Consider the following 18459-nt stretch of genomic DNA (forward strand, 5'->3'; position numbering starts at 1 on the left):
TATAATAAGGAATGAATATTCCTTCCCAGAAACAATACATTTTTAAAAAATACTTCATATGGCCTTAAAAAATTCTGATGTGGAGGCCTGTAAAAGAAAGGATTAAAAGAACAGGAAAATAACTAAAACCCCACATAATTTTCACATTTCTTTTAGTTTCTCCTAATGAGTTCCTGGGTATGCCTCAGAGATGACAAGCATCTGGAAATCCTGAAGCTCTTAATGACTGAGCTGGCATTACAGATGTGAGAAAATCTTGGGCAAGCTCAGCATAAGGGGCGAGTTTATGAGCCAAGACTAAATCAGCTGAATTTTATACCTTCAACTACGTCCATCCTCATGTTGACCCACCTTTATTACTCCAACTGCCAAGTCATTATGCACTTAACCTAGAATAACAGACACTTGGGGAAATGCGGAAAGAGATCTTTGAATGTCTAGTCTTTACATTTTAAAGAATTTTCAGAGTTAGTATCACTAGACTTTTACACCATCACCCCCCTCAACTTTCTTTAGTTTCTTTACTTAAATAAGTGTCCTTTCCAGGCACTCTCATAGCCCTGTGTCCCATTTTCACAGGATTAATCACACTATATTATATTTACCTGCAGTGCTGAATATTGCCCAATAGGCAGGTTAATAGTGTGTGTAACACCAGCAAATCAGGGTATGAACAATTACTTTGGATAAAATAATTTGATATTTAATATATAAATATTTTCAAGTGCTGAAGTAGTAATCAAGGGAAAAATCACCACCCAGGTTACAAGGAAAATATGTTATTATGTACATGTAAGTTATGAAGCACAATTATGAAATGAACATTCATGAGCTTAAGAACTAAAGTGTAAGAACTGCAATTCAACTTAAGAAATAGAATGGTACTAATAATATCAACTTCATCCCTCATCCTACCTCAGCCTTCCCTTTAGAGATAACTGTGTATTAACCATTCCCTTATAAAATTAGTTTTCTCACTCATATACTTATGCCTGAATTATATAGTTTTAGTTTTGCTTGTTTTTGAGATTTATAAATACGGTATTCTTGATGTGTGCCATCTTCTGAACCTTGTTTTTCACTCAAATTACGCTGCTAAAGTTTATACACATATCTTAATTGTAATTAACAAATTTTCATTGCTGTAAAGTATTTCTTTGCATGAGTCGCAGTTTATTTGCACTCTTGTGGTAGACATTTAGGTTTACCCAGTTTTCTACTACTGTAAACATTACAAGTATCTTGAATGAGATGTTTAAGAATTTTTCTAGGATAATATCTTAGGAAAGCAATTATTGGAATGTGGGGTATGTGTATGTTCAGTTTTATAAGATAATTTATTACCAATATTATTGTTTATATTCCCACAAGAAATACGAGTTTCTATTGCTCTTATACTTGCAAATAACTTATATTTTCATGCTTCTTAATTTCTGCTAGTCTAATAGGTATAATGTAGCATCTTTTTGCATTTCCCTGATTGATAAAAAGATTCAGTTTAATTTTAGTCTTTACTCTCCTGATTCCCTTGTATTTTGGTATCGTATTACATGTCTTTTCTCACTGATTTATAAGTGTTTTAAAAATATATATTCTGGAATACCAATTTCTCATCCCTCATATATGTTGCAATTATCTTCTAGGTTGTAGCTTTCTTTTTATTCCCTTTATGATGACTTAATTTTTACATTTACATTTTACAATTAACTACTTATCACTCAGCCTACCTCACTGAACTAACAGGTCCTAGAGGTAAGACACCATACCATATCTTATTCATTTTTGTTCCCTAACATCTAGAAAGTACTTAACACATAGTAGTGCTGCTTGGCACATACAGTTGCTCACTGTTTGTTGACTGAATGACAGGATAAATGAATTGCTGTGACTTTAGAAATGGTGAATTTTCTGGTCAAATTTCATTTTATGCAAATCACCTACACTATACTGCTGAATCCAAGAGAGAGAGAAGTATATGTTATACTTTCCTGTACTTGCACTTCAAAGGTGGGTGTCAGGCACTAATAAGAGGTAATAGATCTGTAGAGAGGTGGCAGGATGTTGTTTATAAAAATACATTGCCATCTCTGAACATTTGGTGATGTTCATTTTCATTCTTTTCAATACACTTATAGTTAACCAAACTCTCTATAGAAGGATAATATTTAGCCTAAATTTATCACAAAATTAGAAATGATGTTAAGACACAAGATATGAATTACATATTACAATGGATATGCCAAGTTCATCGTTTGTGTCATTAATTTGAAATTGGTTACCTTTTTAGTAATGGTGTCCGGAGGTACATCTCGCCTCCCAAGAGGATAAGGATTCCACTGGCCACTAGGAGATACATCTTCTTGTCCATTGTCTAAAATGTTGCTTTGCTGGGACGGGGTCTATTGCAAAAATGGTATGGCATTCTTTAGTGATGTAATAGAAGTTTATCATAGTTTTCTGAAAAGAGTCCCTAATGAGTATGTTAAAATTAATTTTGTTTAATTGCAGAAAAACATATATCCTGAACTGGAGGTATTATTTTACACTATTTACTTGGTAAGAATTCTAAATTAACAGCTTTTTGGAAGCAGTGAGAAATTCAATTAAAATAACCACCTTATAGTTATTTACTGAATTTTAAAGAGAAGTTTAGATTTACAGTACTGGAATAAAAATAACCAGAATAAAATTAACCAATTGTTAAAAACTGTAACATTTAAAACTTGCTTAATTTGTTTCTTTAGTATGATCTTACCATTTAGAATATAAACTAAAACCCAATAATACATAGTATGTAATTTCCTTAATTTCCAATACTCCAAACCATAACCTAAAACACATTTTATAAGGCTGCATTGATTCTGCAAGGATGTGTCTTGCACTAATCCAAAATGGTGTTAACACTAGCATAGTGTGAGATTCATGGTACTATGACATTACCTATAGATCACTTTGTGGGAAAGATTAACACAACATCAAAAAATATCATGCTATTAGAATTACAGTGTAAATAAATCATGACTGTTTTGATTCCAAGTTTATTTATATAGATCACTTATGCATTAAAGTTTATATATATTTAGTTTTGGCTGATTTACTGCTTATTCTTTTTAACAAATAATACCCTTATCTTTATTATTATTAATACTAGATATTTTGGGAGGCCACTGTATTCTGATCCGAGTAACAGAAAGTAATCGTATACCATCAAAAGACAGCCTCCAGTGGAGGAACATAGTAATGGTTTATTTTTCCTGTGGAAGCAGGTTAACTTTTTGCACAGGCTTTCTCTTCCTCTAACCTATAGGACATACAAGTACTGCTTGATTTCCTGGAGAATTCTTATGTGGATGAGATTATACTCAGTGTTTCCTATGCCATTTTCTCCTCTTGTTTTGGAGAATTCCTATGGATAAGTAAAGCCTGGTTAGAGAGCGTATGTGTGAAGAATTGTCTTCCTACCCTACAACGAGAGAACTGGACCACTGTCTTCATCAATGGCACAGATGGGCTGCTTGCCAGGCTTTGTCTGGCTGTACAGAGTGGTCCTAATCATTCTCCTTTAGAAAACAATTATATAACCACCCTATTTGCACTTTGACTACATGCATTTTTAAAAAGCATTGCTTGGAACTACTTAAAAATAAAATTTATTATGACAAGATGAATTAAACAAAATTAAATGAAGTTTTCCTAGGGGCTAATGGATATAGTGGAAATTAAGGAGATAACTCAATTTTATTCTTGTAGTTCAGTTATGTGATTTCCTTTTCCATGAACCTATCAGAAAATGTGAAAAAAAAGAAAAAAGAAGAAAAGTCACTGACCTGAAGCTCCTGTGTTAGTTAAGAATGAATTTATGTGTGTTTGTTTGAGAATCAAATGTAGGTGGCACATTTAAACTACGTATCACTTGAAAATAACCAGACAGCTATTCAATGCCCATCTGTGTGTTTTCAAGTGTTAATTTTCCAGTCTTCACCTTTTCCAGATTAATATGTTTGCATATGTTCAGACACAACTTTTTAGATATTAATATGACAAATCACATTGTTAAAATTAAGTAGTTAAAATATAATGATGCAGGGTAGGCACTGCTGACCGGTGTTTTCCTTTTGAATTTTTAGTACTCATGCCTCTTCTGGCTTGGTTTCTTTGCCAGTGAAGTGGGATAATAAATATGTTCATCTAGCTGGGTTTGTGGAACACAGATTTTTGAGAAGTGGCCATAATTCAACACAGGTAATCTTTTTTTTTCTCCAAATCATCCCCACCTCCATGTCTGTTTCCTCCACTAAACTTGCCTCAGTTGCCCAGGCATGACTCCTAATCACTGAGAGCAACAGAGAGTTGCAAATTTTTTTGTTGTTGTTGTAAAAAAAGCCTAAAACTCTTTAGTAAAAATCCCAATATCATGATAATATAGTTTTTCGTTAATGTAGCAATTAATCTCGCTCTCTTTCTTAAAATTAGAATTAAAACCACGTCAATTCCTTTATATTATAGGGGCCAAAAAAAAAACATAAATATGCAGACATGGAAAAAAATGCTTTCACTAGATAGAAAAATTAAAGGAATTTCCTGAAAGAATTTCCTGTATTAATTTCAAGAATGCTCTGGCTCTGGCCTCTTTTTCTTAAATGAGACACCCAAGGGGTGACAAAGTTTCAGAAATAGAAAGACCATGAAAACAGTTTATTAATGTTTGGGAGGGAAAAACCCAAAAGAGAATTATGTAGTGGGCCAATATCCTTTCCCAAAAGGAGTATGGCTATTTACAAGAAAATGAACTTTTGATAAGGTACGACCGAACTGTATATAAATGCAGTTGCTTAGTTGTTGAAATTCTATGAAATATTAAAAGGAGTAACTAAAAAATGTAAAAACAAGTAATGAAGCTATCAGTTGGAATTTATTTTTTAAAAGAAAATAGCAAACTGAGGTTTAGTCATTCAGTTATTTTTAGTACCACATTCTAGCTATTTTCTTTAGACACTTTAAAAGATTAAGAATGAGTTTTCTTTTCCTCACCACATATGACCAATCAAATATAAAAGACATGGAATACCATCACAATGTACCACTTCTTTAGCTTCTAAATTCTGTAGATCCTTAATATTTCAAGATAATAGAGAAAATGGTCAGTGAGATTTAGTGAAAAATCAGTTGTATTTGTTAAGAAATTCAGTAGTGCTGGTAGAAGTTTTGCTGAAACAATGTTAGTCTCAAAGAGGACTGGACACTTGTAGATTTAACACGTATGATTCTGACCACTGTGAATGATCACAAGTATCTGCTGGAAGAAGTAATTTCTAATTTTGCTGAGACATAAATGTGCATGAATATGTGTGTCTATATATCTGTGTATGTATGAACATGTATGTGAGTGTGTGCGTGCAGTGTATATGCGTGTCCATGTGTGAGAATGTGTATGTACAAAATTCACATATATGAGCAAATGAGCTTAGTTGATCCAGTAGTTTTGCTCTTGTCTGTTAATTGATGAGTGCTCTGAAGGCTTGGGAAATTCACTTATTGCATTTTTGATGAAGAAATTATAGAGAGTAGTATTAGAATTTGGCACTGGGTAAAGATCTTGGACTATATCCCTTAAGAAATTAAGTATCTATTTTTCTTAGTAATTGGCAAATAGTTCAGAAAAGGCATTACTATATATTCAAAGAATGCGTTAAAAACAACTTTCCCCAAAGTATTTCCAGTGAAATTACTGTTATATTATTCTTTTCCTGCAAGTCTTTTGAAAAAAGTAAGTGTTATAAAGACAAATATACACCAAGCTTGAATTTAAATGATTATGGCTTCACAGGGTTTCAATCTGAAGATAGTAATGTAATGTCCAGATGATTTATAAGCCAAAAAGTATTTCATTACGATGGTGAGAAAGCATCTGTATGAATACTAAGATTATTCCTGTAATTTTAGTCACTATATGAAGATTTATGTGGATTTATAGGCTGAAGGGTTTTTTCATAATTAGATAAGTGAATCCTTCTTGAGTGATAGGTAGCCAAAACAATAAATAAATAAATAAATAATAATTAAAAAAATAAATGGAGAAGACTCCACAGAAACTATAAGCCTAAATTGCCCTAAAGTGCTATATAAATCTTGCTTTGCTTTCAGTTAAAAAAAAAACAAAAAAACCCCAAAATCCCCTCCTCCAAACTGGAACTAAGTAAGTAACCCTTGGAACTAGGACAAATGAATGCTTATTAAACATTGATATTTTCTAATCCTGAATCATTTGCATAGATTCATAAGAAAGGACATTAGAAATTTAAAGAGTTTAGGTTTACTATCTAAATTTCTCTAATTCAAAAAATGATGGAATGAGTATCAACTAATAAAACAGATAGTCAGGCCACCTTCTTCCAGGCAAAATTCTATGAAAAAATTATTTAATGCATGTATTTCCATAATTTCAACTTCATTTCTCCTGAAATCATAATTTATATTAGTGTCTCTTTTAATAAGTTAATAAGCAGGAAGAGTTATGGTATAATATTATGGCTGTAGAAGTTAAAAAAAAGAACAAGAAAAAACCTATCAATTTCTCCATTGTAGAACAGATCACTGTATTTATATTGACAGCTGGACACCTGCAGGTGGGGAGTTAGAAAAGGCCACTGATTTCTTCCCCAGCCCAGCTTGTCTCTGGAGCAGTAGTAGCATGGATGATTAACTTGTGATTTTCTTTAGTTCACAACCTTTGGTCTTTCACTGCTACCAACCATATTTCTTGGTGATACAGAGTGCTCAGGAAATGCAAGTGGATCTTAAAGAGCACAAGGTAACTACTAGTATTTATTAAGCTCAGGCAACTAATAGAGCATTGTATCTGTAGCACACAGGGAATGATTTGGGTCATGATATGTTTTGGATTAGTTAATATATTTTACTTGTGCAGTTTTCTCCATCCTATAATATCTACTTTTCTGGATTGCTGTGAAGATGACGTGAGATAATAATGTATATGAAAGAGTCTTATCAACTATTGCGAGTTATATTCTATGAAAATGTCAGATTTTATAAACATTTGAGAAGGTATCATCATATAGTAGAAACAGCAGGGACTTGGGTACTAAGCAGAGTCAGATTCAAATTCTGCCTACTATCATGCTGGGTGCAGGGGTTATAATAGTAAAACAGTAAAAATATAGGTGATTTCCTTTGTGTAACACATGAGCCTTATTTCTTCATCTGTACAGTGGTAATAAATATTTCCATTGAGGGTTTTTATTAGAGTTGTACAAAAAAAATATAGTTAAAGTATCTCATGGTACATAATAGGTGTTTAATAAATCCTAGTCTTTATTCTTTTCCTATCAAAATATTTATTTTCCTACTATTAATCCAGATAATAAAAATGACAGTTTGAACTGGCATTTCATAATATTGTATTTCTCTTTGATTATGTAAAATTTCAAAACAATAGTTAAACTCAATTACAACAGAATACATCCAAAGAAGCACATGGAACCATTAATAACATCATAAAAAATTGCCTTAAATGCTTTTTGGAGAGGCAGTGAATAAATGATTAATGAATAAATGAATGAATGAATAAATAAATAAATAGAAAATACTATAATTTATAGTTTAATAGCTGATTTATATGTCTTAGATGTTCTGGTTATAAGTACTATTAACATTTTTAGGAAATTAGAATAAGCATTAAAAAATGAAAACATTAAAGGAAGTTATATTTTTAAGCTAATTTTGTGGTTGTATTTATTTGCATTCTGTTATCATCATAAGAGTTTCTATAAAATTACCATAGAAAATGTAATTTACTGTTTATAGTAATAAAACCTATATTTAGCTCATAATCCATGAAAAATGTACAACAGTTGCTCTAAAATGTAATAAATACGAAAAAGATAGAAATATTCAAAACACAAAGCAAAATCTGGGAGAATCTTTTCTTTTTATCCACGTAAGTCAAGTGCAGAGTTCTTTAATCTTCATTTAAAAATAGTTATATCCTTTCATTATTTTATTATAAATTTGTTTACAAAAAATTAATAAATAATAATTCGGTATGTTTTGGTAACCTAAAAATATCCCAAACCAAAAAAACAAATAATGTGCTGAGTCAGGACCTTAGGTAGCACAAACAGTGCCTTTTTGACAGTTATCATCATGGAGGGGTGATGAGGTAGGAATCACATAAAGGTGCTCTCTCTGGGTACATACCTTGCAAAAAGACAGTCTCAGTGTAACAAAATACAAAAAGGTGCTCTTGTTTCCTATTTACAAGAAGTAAGTCTTCCCAGCAGAGCATGTGGGGAAAGGGTCTGGATTTCAATGCTTGAATGTTCCCTGGGGAAGGGACCACCATACAAAATATGCTGCAACTCCATTTCCAGTGCTTAACTGGTAATATGCGAAAACTTTCATTCAGATTCCTTAGAATGCTACATTCATTCTTCCTAAGGCACCCCAGAGTTATTTACCACAGCACCTACTTAAAGATAGCCAGTATTCTCATTCAAGAATTTTATGAATAAAAAGACAGCTCCAGGATGTCCACAGAAGAATGAACAGTTTTGCCAATTTTATCTACTGAAAATGTTTATATTTTCATCTTACTCTATATTTTAGTCCAATTTTCATGGCTGACAAACATTTAGGGGCTGTCATGGTACCTCAAATAGCTGATACTGATTTTTATTATCTTAAGTAGCAAGACAGAAGTGTTATAATATATTTTTATGCATTTGTAAATCAAAGGACAATAATTTTTGCCTATTTCCTCTCCTGGTGAGAAGGGTTCCAGGAAACAGCCTCAATCATAGGACCAGTTATCAATGGTCAGTGGCGCTAAGAAGGGAGAATCTGAGGGGCTTCATCTGGAGAGAGGTTGACCCTAAAGCTTGGTGGAAAAGTCAAACCTATTTTCAGATTAAGAAGCTCTGCAGAAGAGATGCACTTGAGCACAAAGGTGAGGGGGCAGAGACTCAGACTGGAATCCTTGGGAGGAGTAAGAGCCTGGAGTATTCTTGAAACTGATTAAGCACCCAGTGCCCACACCTGATAAGATCCCTGATAAGCGTCAGGGTAGGAAAGTTGTCCCAAATGCCTAAATGCCTACAGTTTATAGGCCTGAACAGATCGTTTGGGTCATGAAATCTTTCGGGAGCAATAGAGTAGTTGCCCTGACTGTTCCTTTCCCATCTCTTGCCTTCCCTCTTCTTTTTTTTTTTTTTTTTTCTTGATGTGGATAATAAAATACTGATGATAATTCATTCTGAGAGAGACTCTTTCAATACTTGAATTCTTGGTTTGCAATTTAATGTAGTTTCCAAAGAAAATTCCTCTGGATCATCTCTGTGCCCAACTGAGGAAGGCTGAAGCGTCTCCAAATATTATAACTCTGCCATATAAATTGTCTTAGAGCTACAGCAATAGCTAATGAATCCATTCTCCAGGGCACCCCAAACAACATCATAAAATTAATATAGCAACACAGAGGTACCTAATTTATATCTGGACAATAACTTAGACATTGGGAAACAGTGCTTCAAGTGTAGTACCATTTTTCAGACACTGACAAATTTATATTATTCTGTAGATTGATGGGAAAATAGGGCTAAAAAGTAAGCAAAATAAGAGACTAGCCTTATTCAAGGAGTTCAAGCAATAGCTTCTTTCATACCAAAATCTCTCTAATCTGCATTTTGAAAGTCCATCACTGGAGTTTAAGAGTTTGATTTATATTTAATTGCCAAGCCCTCCAGGAAAGGTGCCTATGTAAGTACTGATAGCTTGTCTGCTCCTTAGTGCAAGTAAGTTTCAAGCCTTTCTGAACACTGGTTTTGTTAGGACGGAGATGAGAGCCCTGGGCATCTGAGAGGACATGAAGCACAGGTTGCATTAAAACAGGAGGGTCTCACTGACAGCAGTGTGCTGGAGCCGACCTGTGCTAGCTCAGTCGCTATGCTGAGTTCAGTGATGTAAAGTTACTACTGTGACACTGGCCAGAGAGAGAGCATTTTATCACTGAGGTAGACAAACACCACAAATCAGAGCCTCGTTTTTCTCCCTGGAGAGAAAATTACCCACATACCACTCACTGATCCTGCAATAGGAGACTGTGGACAGGATCAATAACTTTCAAATGTCCTCAATGTAGTTAGTTTTTGTTTTCTTCCAGAGTGATCATGGGTGATTAAAAAAAAAACTGAATATAAATGTCTCTTTGATTTGATTATTCTACTCAGCAGGAAGCAAACTCTCTGGAGTTAGGGATTGTTATTAAGTATAATTTGACAATAAAATATGCGTTCTTATGAACCTCATTCTACTGGGATGGGAGTTTGTTCCATATGTTCATTAATTTTATTAAGAGAAGAGTTTTTGGAGGTTACCATCATTTTGTTACCCCTACTTTTGCATTGCTTTTTTTTCATGAAAACTTACTAGGCAAATGACTGTATTAATAATATAGTCATAATGACATATTGTGTGAAAATCCCTCATTAGTCTCCATCGAAATGTAACTAAGACAGACAGCATTAATCAATTTAAGCAGGTAAAATGTACATTCTCTATCTTGCTTGAATAAAACAAGCAGAAATGTTCCTTTGACAATGGAAGTGTTTCCTCTTACAGTATATTCCCTTTCAAATGAGCCTACATTTTCATTTATAAAACGATGTGAACTTACTACTTTTTCACTGACCCAGGATGCGTAACAATTTGCTAGCTAAGTCACACATTTGTTTCTCACGTTTCACTTCTACATAATATTTCCCACAAAGAAAATGGGTCGAAGAAGCTTTTAGAAATGCCAGCCACTTAATTTTTATTCTGATTTAAGGCTCTATGTCTTTTCCAAAGGAATAAACTGAAATCCAATAATAATTTCTAGTTCTATTCTCAGAATGCATCAGCAAGATAATATAGGGCTGTCTCCAAAAAAGTGAAAAAAATGTATATGTATATATATACACATACATATCTATGTATATATACATATATATACACACACACACAAAAGAAAAAAAAACAAAGATTAAAAGAAAAAATGAATAATAAGAAAAATGAGTCTTAAAGCAACACAAAAAGCCATGTACCTGCTCAATCCAAAAAGCAAAGCTGTTAAGCAGGAACCTGAGAAATCAGTCTAGGTATACATATTCATTTAGCAGCTAAGAGTTTGGGCTCTACATTATTCGCCCTTGTGCTTTCTGGACTCCTGAGAGTCTCTAAGCAGGGTTGTATGTACAGCCTAAACACATTATGTGAACAAACAACATTAACTGGCTTTGGTATGCTGACACATGTAGGGCAGTCCATACTTACTTTCTGAAGAGGTAGTTCTTGTAGATCAAATTTAGACTTAGTCTGCAAGTTTAAAGTCATGCTTCTGCCTGCATGCATTGCTGAAATACCTCCATAGGGCAGCATGCCAAGGTTAACTGTGTTGTGTTTGTAAGCAGCATTCTGAGTAGAGGAAATAATCATGTGACAGGATGTGAACACATGCTCAACAAACTGATTATTACATGAACATGTTTAAATTTATAACATTTAACTTTAAGCAGGCAAACAGTAACTTTCCTTTTTAAACATGCACTTGATCAGACAAAAGCATACAGTAAACAGTGTTAGTTATGCACATAATGAGTACCATTCAAAACTACAGAAAAGACAAAAAGCAAAGATAACATTCTGTTTTAAATTTGCTGCTAACTCAAAGGCGTAAAACCGCTCTCATATATTATGATTGTAGTGACTCTGGACAAACGTTCATCGGTGGTGGTCCATTAATTTAACAATTCAAACAGTGATGTCTTAATCAAATTTTGTCAGCTGCAAATCTCATGGTCTCTTTCAGATTGTGAGATTATCACTTAGAAAAGACCAATACTAGTTTCTAATCTGCCTTAAAACGAATGCACTGCAATGTTAAAGCTAACATTAATCTGACCATTGCCTGACTGAATTTACTGATTAGTTTAAACCAGTCAGGTAGTATGTGAATTCAAATACTCTAATTTTTTTTGTTTCTTAAAAATTATACTGGAGAAAATTCATAATGAAACTAAAGGAATTATGATTTGAACTATTAAGGTTATCTGATATAAATACCTACAGAACACTATGGTGATAGCTGCATTGTGGCTAACCTTTAACAGGTGCATCTAAAGTTATTCCAAATGTCTGATAGGTAGTTCACTTTTTTTTCTAAGAACTTCATTTAAAAATTAAAACATTTTGTTTACCTTGTGATCAAATAGTTTCCATCAGTACAATCTCCACTTTCCACCTATTATGCAAATGTAATAATTGACAGCATTTGGCCCTTTTAAGTAATTCTCTTAATTTGAAAAAAAAATCTGCAGAAGCTAACTTAGTTCACTTTTAAAAACTGGATACTGTTAAACATTGACAGTAGGTAACTATTCTATCCTGAGGGCATTATTTGCAAAGAGGTGATTTTTAGCATTAGAATTTCACTGAACTCAACAGAAAGACTCCTATGGTGTGCTTGGTTACCAATCATATTTGTTATGGTCTCTGATTATTTCATCCAGAGATTCCTCATTTTCACCATGCCAAAACTGAAAAAGACACTCAACATTTCAACCTAGCACTTGAATGATTCCTTAATGTTTAAAATTACTCCAATTTAGTGCTCTCTCAGCTCCTTTGGAAGAGTAGCAATCTCAGACATATGCATCCATGTTTTAAATTCTCTCAAGCGGGGCTCTGTAGTGGAACCAGGAGCCTTGAGGTTAAGTCAAAGGAGAAAACAAGGATCTTTTATCTAGGTCAGTACTTGGAGCTGTCTCTCCAAGGTCAACACTGAGCAAGATCATTAACCAACATTATGCTGAATTGTTAAACTTATCCAATGTCCAGGCTTCTAGGTAGTTTCTTGTAGTTTCTAGCATAACTGTCTGATTTCCAGGGTTCAAATCGCTCAACTAAATTTCACTGGGAAGGAAGCACACTGTCTGGTGCAGTCTGACTTTGGACAGAACGTTAAGCACAATGGCTACGTCAAAACCAATTTTACATAACATGTCTGTGCTCCCATATCCTGAGTTTATCTTGTTTGAAGTTTTAAGTAATAGCTTAAAAGAATAGCTTAAGTTTTAAGTAATAGCTTAAAAGAATAGCTTAAGAATAGCTCAGGAACTCAATTGAGAGGGGGAAAGAAAAGTTACTGGGATTCGAGGATTTGAAGTAACACTGTCAGGTAATTTAATTTCTTGGGATTAAATGAGAAACTATTGAACATATACTGAAATTACTCTGAAAAGTGAAAGACAGGCCTAGGGAATTATAAACAGACGGGACATACGAAGACTAATTAAAAAGGGAGGTGTTATCACAGCAATGGAAAATACACACGCGTTTACTTTTAAGTTATCTGGCAGGGCCTCCAGACTTCTGCTGATCCAAAGCCCCCGCCCCTGGTCCTATTTTCCTCCCTCCAAATTCCTGCTCCAACAAGAGGAGTCATCAACTTTTCAGTAGCTCTGATAGAAGGAAAGGAACCATTTATCTGGGAAACTAGTAAATAAATGATGGTACCAAATACATAGAATTTTGTCTTTTCTTTTTCATGCTTGGTTTTCACTCATTCTTCTGTTGCCTCAAATTACTAGTCATTGTATATACGTTCTGAAAAGCTTCTTATAACCTTTCTTGGCTAGTTCATCTTACCCTGTTACGTATGGTCGTGTCTACACGAGGCCAGAGTTCCCAAACTGTATTGTATTATTTGGCCCCAAATATTTTCGCCCTCCAAGTTATCTGTCTACATGGAGGGTATAACTTGAGGTAAGGCATGGTGACAACCGACCAGGTGTCTCCCACTGACAGCCAGTCATGAGGCTTTGATGAGGCTCCCTTCAATGGGACTGAGCACACCTATTTGAAACAGACATTCCGATGAAATATTTTGCAAGGCAGGACCAATTTCCACATTGAGAAACTAACACCCACACCCACATTTACTAGTTCACTCCCCTTATAAATAGTTTTCTTGTCATGTAGACACGACCTACAAACAATATAATTATTTTTAAGAGTACACCTGAAAACATAAAATTCAACATTAAGAAAATATATAATAAATGCAGTGACCTGCACTTTTAGCATGACACCAAATAAAATAATAAAACTACTGAGTGAAACATTCTAATGGTATATTATTACCCAGATCCCCCATTTACACTGAGCATTAAACCTAGAAAATGAGAACAAAAGGCCCTATTTTCACAAAAGGGACTTTTAAGAGTCTAAGGTCAATGCAGAGCACACAAAGCCCTCTATACCAAAACCACAAAGGACACTCAGTGATGATGGTCAATTGATCATAGTTTTAGAAAATGAAATACCAGATTTCTCTTAGAGAGACACAAATGGCAACAAAAAGTAATTCTAGACCTTATAGAATTTTTTTTAAGTCTCTTCAGTGACTATGCATTCCACGATCTGTTGTGACTCAATTTTTAACTGAATTGGGATTAATCTCCCTTTGTCTCTTTGCCACAATGTACACACTAATTTGTACATTTGTAGTCTTCATACAAATATCATCTATTTTTGTTGTCTCTAGTATGTATGACTTGAATTTAAACATTTCTTTCTATATGAAAACCGACATTCTAAGTGGCAGGATTTTCATTAAATAAAATAATGTGTAGGAGGGCATTCAATCTCTGCTTATTTCATTTTCCTGTTTCTTGCTGGGCAGATTATTGCTCATTAGAAGTAATAACTTCAGTGGTCCCATAGCAGTAACTAAATGCAGAATTTATAAACAAATTAGGTCTGACTTTAATATAAATGAGTCGGTGCAGAAAGGGGCAAAATACTCACTTTTTATGGATGCAATACAAATCATACTCTTTAGGTCACTAGAGAACAGTTTTGTGTCCTAGGAGAGGAATTGTGCCTTAATGGCTGGAAAGCAATTGAAGCACCATCCCACATATGAGCTGAATTCTGTCTTACTAACCGTATTTAGGATAGATTTGATAAATTATTCACCTACAGGTTATGGACTCTCAAAGAGCATTCAACAATATCCATGAAACACTCTTATGATCAATTTCCCCACAATATAGAGATAAATGAAATGCTGATCGTCTATTCATTCATGTCATTCATGCTTCACTCCATGTGCTTAGAAATGCCAATAAAGCAAAACTAAAGGCAGGAGGGATATTCTTACAGAGAAATGCCAAACATACCCTGTCTAACCTTCTAGCTTCTATATGTCTAAGCAGCTGTTGTCTCCAGTCTGCAGGCATTTTACCACAGCTCTCCTCTCCCTTCACAGGAGTGGGCCTCGTCTTTATATCACTGTTATCTGATGGCTTGTCACCATAGTTACCCAAGTTATAGTCAGACGGTATTTTTTCCAAAAGAGCTGCCATAGTAGGCCTAGCTGAAACTGGCCTGGTTTGGGAGGCACCGTAACTCTCTGTACTGTAGCTTCTTGCAGACAGTGGCCTCCTCTGGGTAAGGTTTTTAACTGGAAAACTTCCCGCCTGAGCTTTCACTTCTTGATATGAAGGGTGTTCATCTTCATACCTGCCATTCCTTTTCAGGAACTGGGACTCAGTCACTGACACGCTGCTCTGGCGATCCAGACCTCCCCTGTATGGGGGCCTGCCGTACCTGTCACTCGGAGGCAGCTCATGAGGCTCACTGACCCTTCTAAACATGGCCATTTCTGTGGAACTCGCCAGGGAGTCAGCCCTTCTCAAGAAGCCGGCCCTGGCACCTTGGCTTGCAAACTGGGCATTTACCACAGCATCCTCATTGACAGACGGCTGAGAAAAGGAGAACATCTGCTCCATTGGTGGGTATCCTCTGTAAGCTCTCGGGCTAACCAGATCCTTGGCGATGTTTTTGCCGGGCTGCTGCATGTACTCAGAGTTGGGTTGAAAAGGGGGCGGTATCCTCTTTTCAGCTTTAACTTCCACTGCTCCTTGGGGATTGAAGCTTTGGTCAAATTGATAGACTTTTTTTGTCATGGAGGCTTTTTGCTGTTGTGGCCCTTTACTGCTTCCATACGTTAGCATCTCGTCGTCCAGCATTGGGACCGACTGGCTTCGAGACATACTGGACATACCATGCTCTGGTCCCAACATTTTATCTGGTCGTTCATGACTTCCTAAGTGATCACTCCCAGAGGCATAGTTTTCTAACGGTATGTTATAGACCTTGTATGTGCCAATGTCAATCTCATCGATACTCTGTGACTTTTTGAATTTATTGGACTTGATATCTTTCATTAGTGGGGAAAGCCTCTCTGTGCTTTTGCTAATGGAAATAACACCTTTAGAAGATTCTGGGCGGCAGTGGATTTGAGAAAAGACATTACTGAGACTCCTGTTGGGGTTGGAATCGTGATACTCCCACGGGACTCCTGGAGAGAAAGGACTAGGTGTTTCAGCAGGTTCTGGTATGTGTTCTTTCCTTTCAGGCAACGGGCTGGTGGTAGGGGTCGTCTCTAATTTGGAAGGGAAAGCAGTCCTGTCTTCAAAAGGACTAGGGGTTCTGGTCCAATTCTGCCAAGGATTGGAAGGAGGCACTTCTGTTTCTGGTGTGTGTCTGTGTGTAGACTGCTCAAGTTCCAGGGGAACACCGACAATCCTGTCCTGCCTAATCAAAGGCCTGCGTCCATGAGAAGATGTGCTTCTAGATTTTGAATTTAGGAGAGGATTACTGTTGGCATTCTCGCCCGTGGTCTCCTCTGCAACAAACCCTGTGTTATCATAATGGGAGCCATCAGTCCAGTTGTCAGCAAAAGCATCACTCATTGGCAGCCGATCAGGACGCTGTGGTAGATTCCCTGGGGGAACAGCCTCCCGCTGGCTGAGTAATGGCTTTGCATCAAGAGGCTGTGGGAAAGACGGCGCAATCCTGCAAACACAATGGGAAGAAGAAACATGAAAATGAGGAAGATCTGGGCCTTTGCCAGAAAGAGAATAAGCAGGCAAGAATGCCACCATCCCCAGAAATTGGCACAACATTGTAAACCGACTATACGTCAATTAAAAAAAAAAAGAATGCCGCCATGTTTTGTTTAACTGATCATTCATCCACACTTCACTTATGATTAAAATGGCATTACTATTTCATGTCCAAAAAAGTTACCCCTTTACCTTACTTTAACTTACATTTCTTCTCGGTAATCATCACCTTCTAACATACATAATTTACTTACCTGTTATATTTATCGTGCATTGCCTTGTGTCATCTGCTAGAATATAAAGTCATGAGGGCAGAGGCTTTTTTCTCCTCAGGCCTAGTGTTGTGCTTGGTACACAGTAGGTATTAAAAATATATTTGTTGAATGAATGAATGAATGAATGAATGAATAAATAAAATATAGATGTTTTCAGTAATGGTCCTGAAATGAGTCTGACAATTAGAACCACCTGATCCCTGGTCCCTATCTCTGGAATTTCGGATTCAATATATTTCCAAACTATTGGTTGAGAGTATCTTTCTTATAAATGCTTGAAATAGTGAATGAGCCCAAAATTTGTCTTCAAATAACGTATTTGAAGGCCAAGTATTGAAAGATATTGAATCCATTGTATAGGGAAAACATTAATATATTTTTTTTGTAGAGTGTAAATTATATTACATATTATATTCTGACTTTTGGTCATTGGCATGTATATTCCAGTGACCACAGTATCTCTAGAAGATGCTCATTTTTCTAAGTTTATTCTTATCCATTTGCACACTCATGATATTGAATTATATATCTTTTATCAGTGAGAGACTTAAGTGCTTTTGCTAAATTGGAAAAAAAAAAGTGCACTTAGAAGGTATCTTCCAAAAGTACCTAAGTCAGTCTCAGCTTGTATAACAAATAATGAATTTATAAACTCAAAGAGTTAAGGTTTTTATCATGGGCATCAATGAGTAGAAATAATTACTCATCAACTACCAAAGAATATATTGCTAACAGTAGTGATATTATCAATAAAATATGCATAAAACTCATTGATCACTTATATTACAAAATAATTTTTATTTGTTATTTGAAGTGTAAAACATATCAACAAGTTACAAAACAAGGGAATCAGAGCTGGGCAAATATTACCTCATTGAATCGCTTTATTGCGCTCCATGGCTTTTGATTTTGATCTGCAAAATGGAAGTAATACAGAGTAGGAGCCATTGTGGAAAGATTAAACATTTTTACTTACAGTCTAACTTTTCCAGGTGGTGATAAAATGATGAGGATGAAGGTGCTGATGAAAAATGTATTGAATGTTTGCTCTGTACGAGGCACATTAGTGTTTTCCATGCATCTTACTTTAATGCATAACACCATTCTGGATGGTGACTGTGCAAATGTGTCAAAGTTAAGTGTTGGGCAAACACAATTTCTGATTTGAAAAACTTACTATTCTGTCATTTCAACCTGTTAATCTCCTACCATCTCTC

The 18459-nt window shown here is 35.2% G+C and overlaps 1 protein-coding gene across 4 annotated transcripts in view; it reads right to left on the reverse strand.

The window, feature by feature from the left end:
* Positions 1-18459, reverse strand: part of LRRC7 (leucine rich repeat containing 7) — a 430080-nt gene that overhangs the window by 55674 nt on the left and 355947 nt on the right. For 3 of the 4 annotated variants that reach the window (XM_064493462.1, XM_064493461.1, XM_031465366.2), the window contains 3 exons: positions 15237-16917; positions 11329-11469; positions 2280-2399 (listed from right to left, as the gene is read on the reverse strand). In XM_064493462.1, the coding sequence (XP_064349532.1) occupies positions 2280-2399; positions 11329-11469; positions 15237-16917 (1942 nt within the window). The remainder of the gene's footprint in view (positions 1-2279; positions 2400-11328; positions 11470-15236; positions 16918-18459) is intronic. The other variant, XM_064493460.1, reaches the window with a different exon arrangement.

Source organism: Camelus dromedarius, chromosome 14, assembly GCF_036321535.1.
Source record: "Camelus dromedarius isolate mCamDro1 chromosome 14, mCamDro1.pat, whole genome shotgun sequence".
Lineage (NCBI taxonomy): Eukaryota > Metazoa > Chordata > Mammalia > Artiodactyla > Camelidae > Camelus > Camelus dromedarius.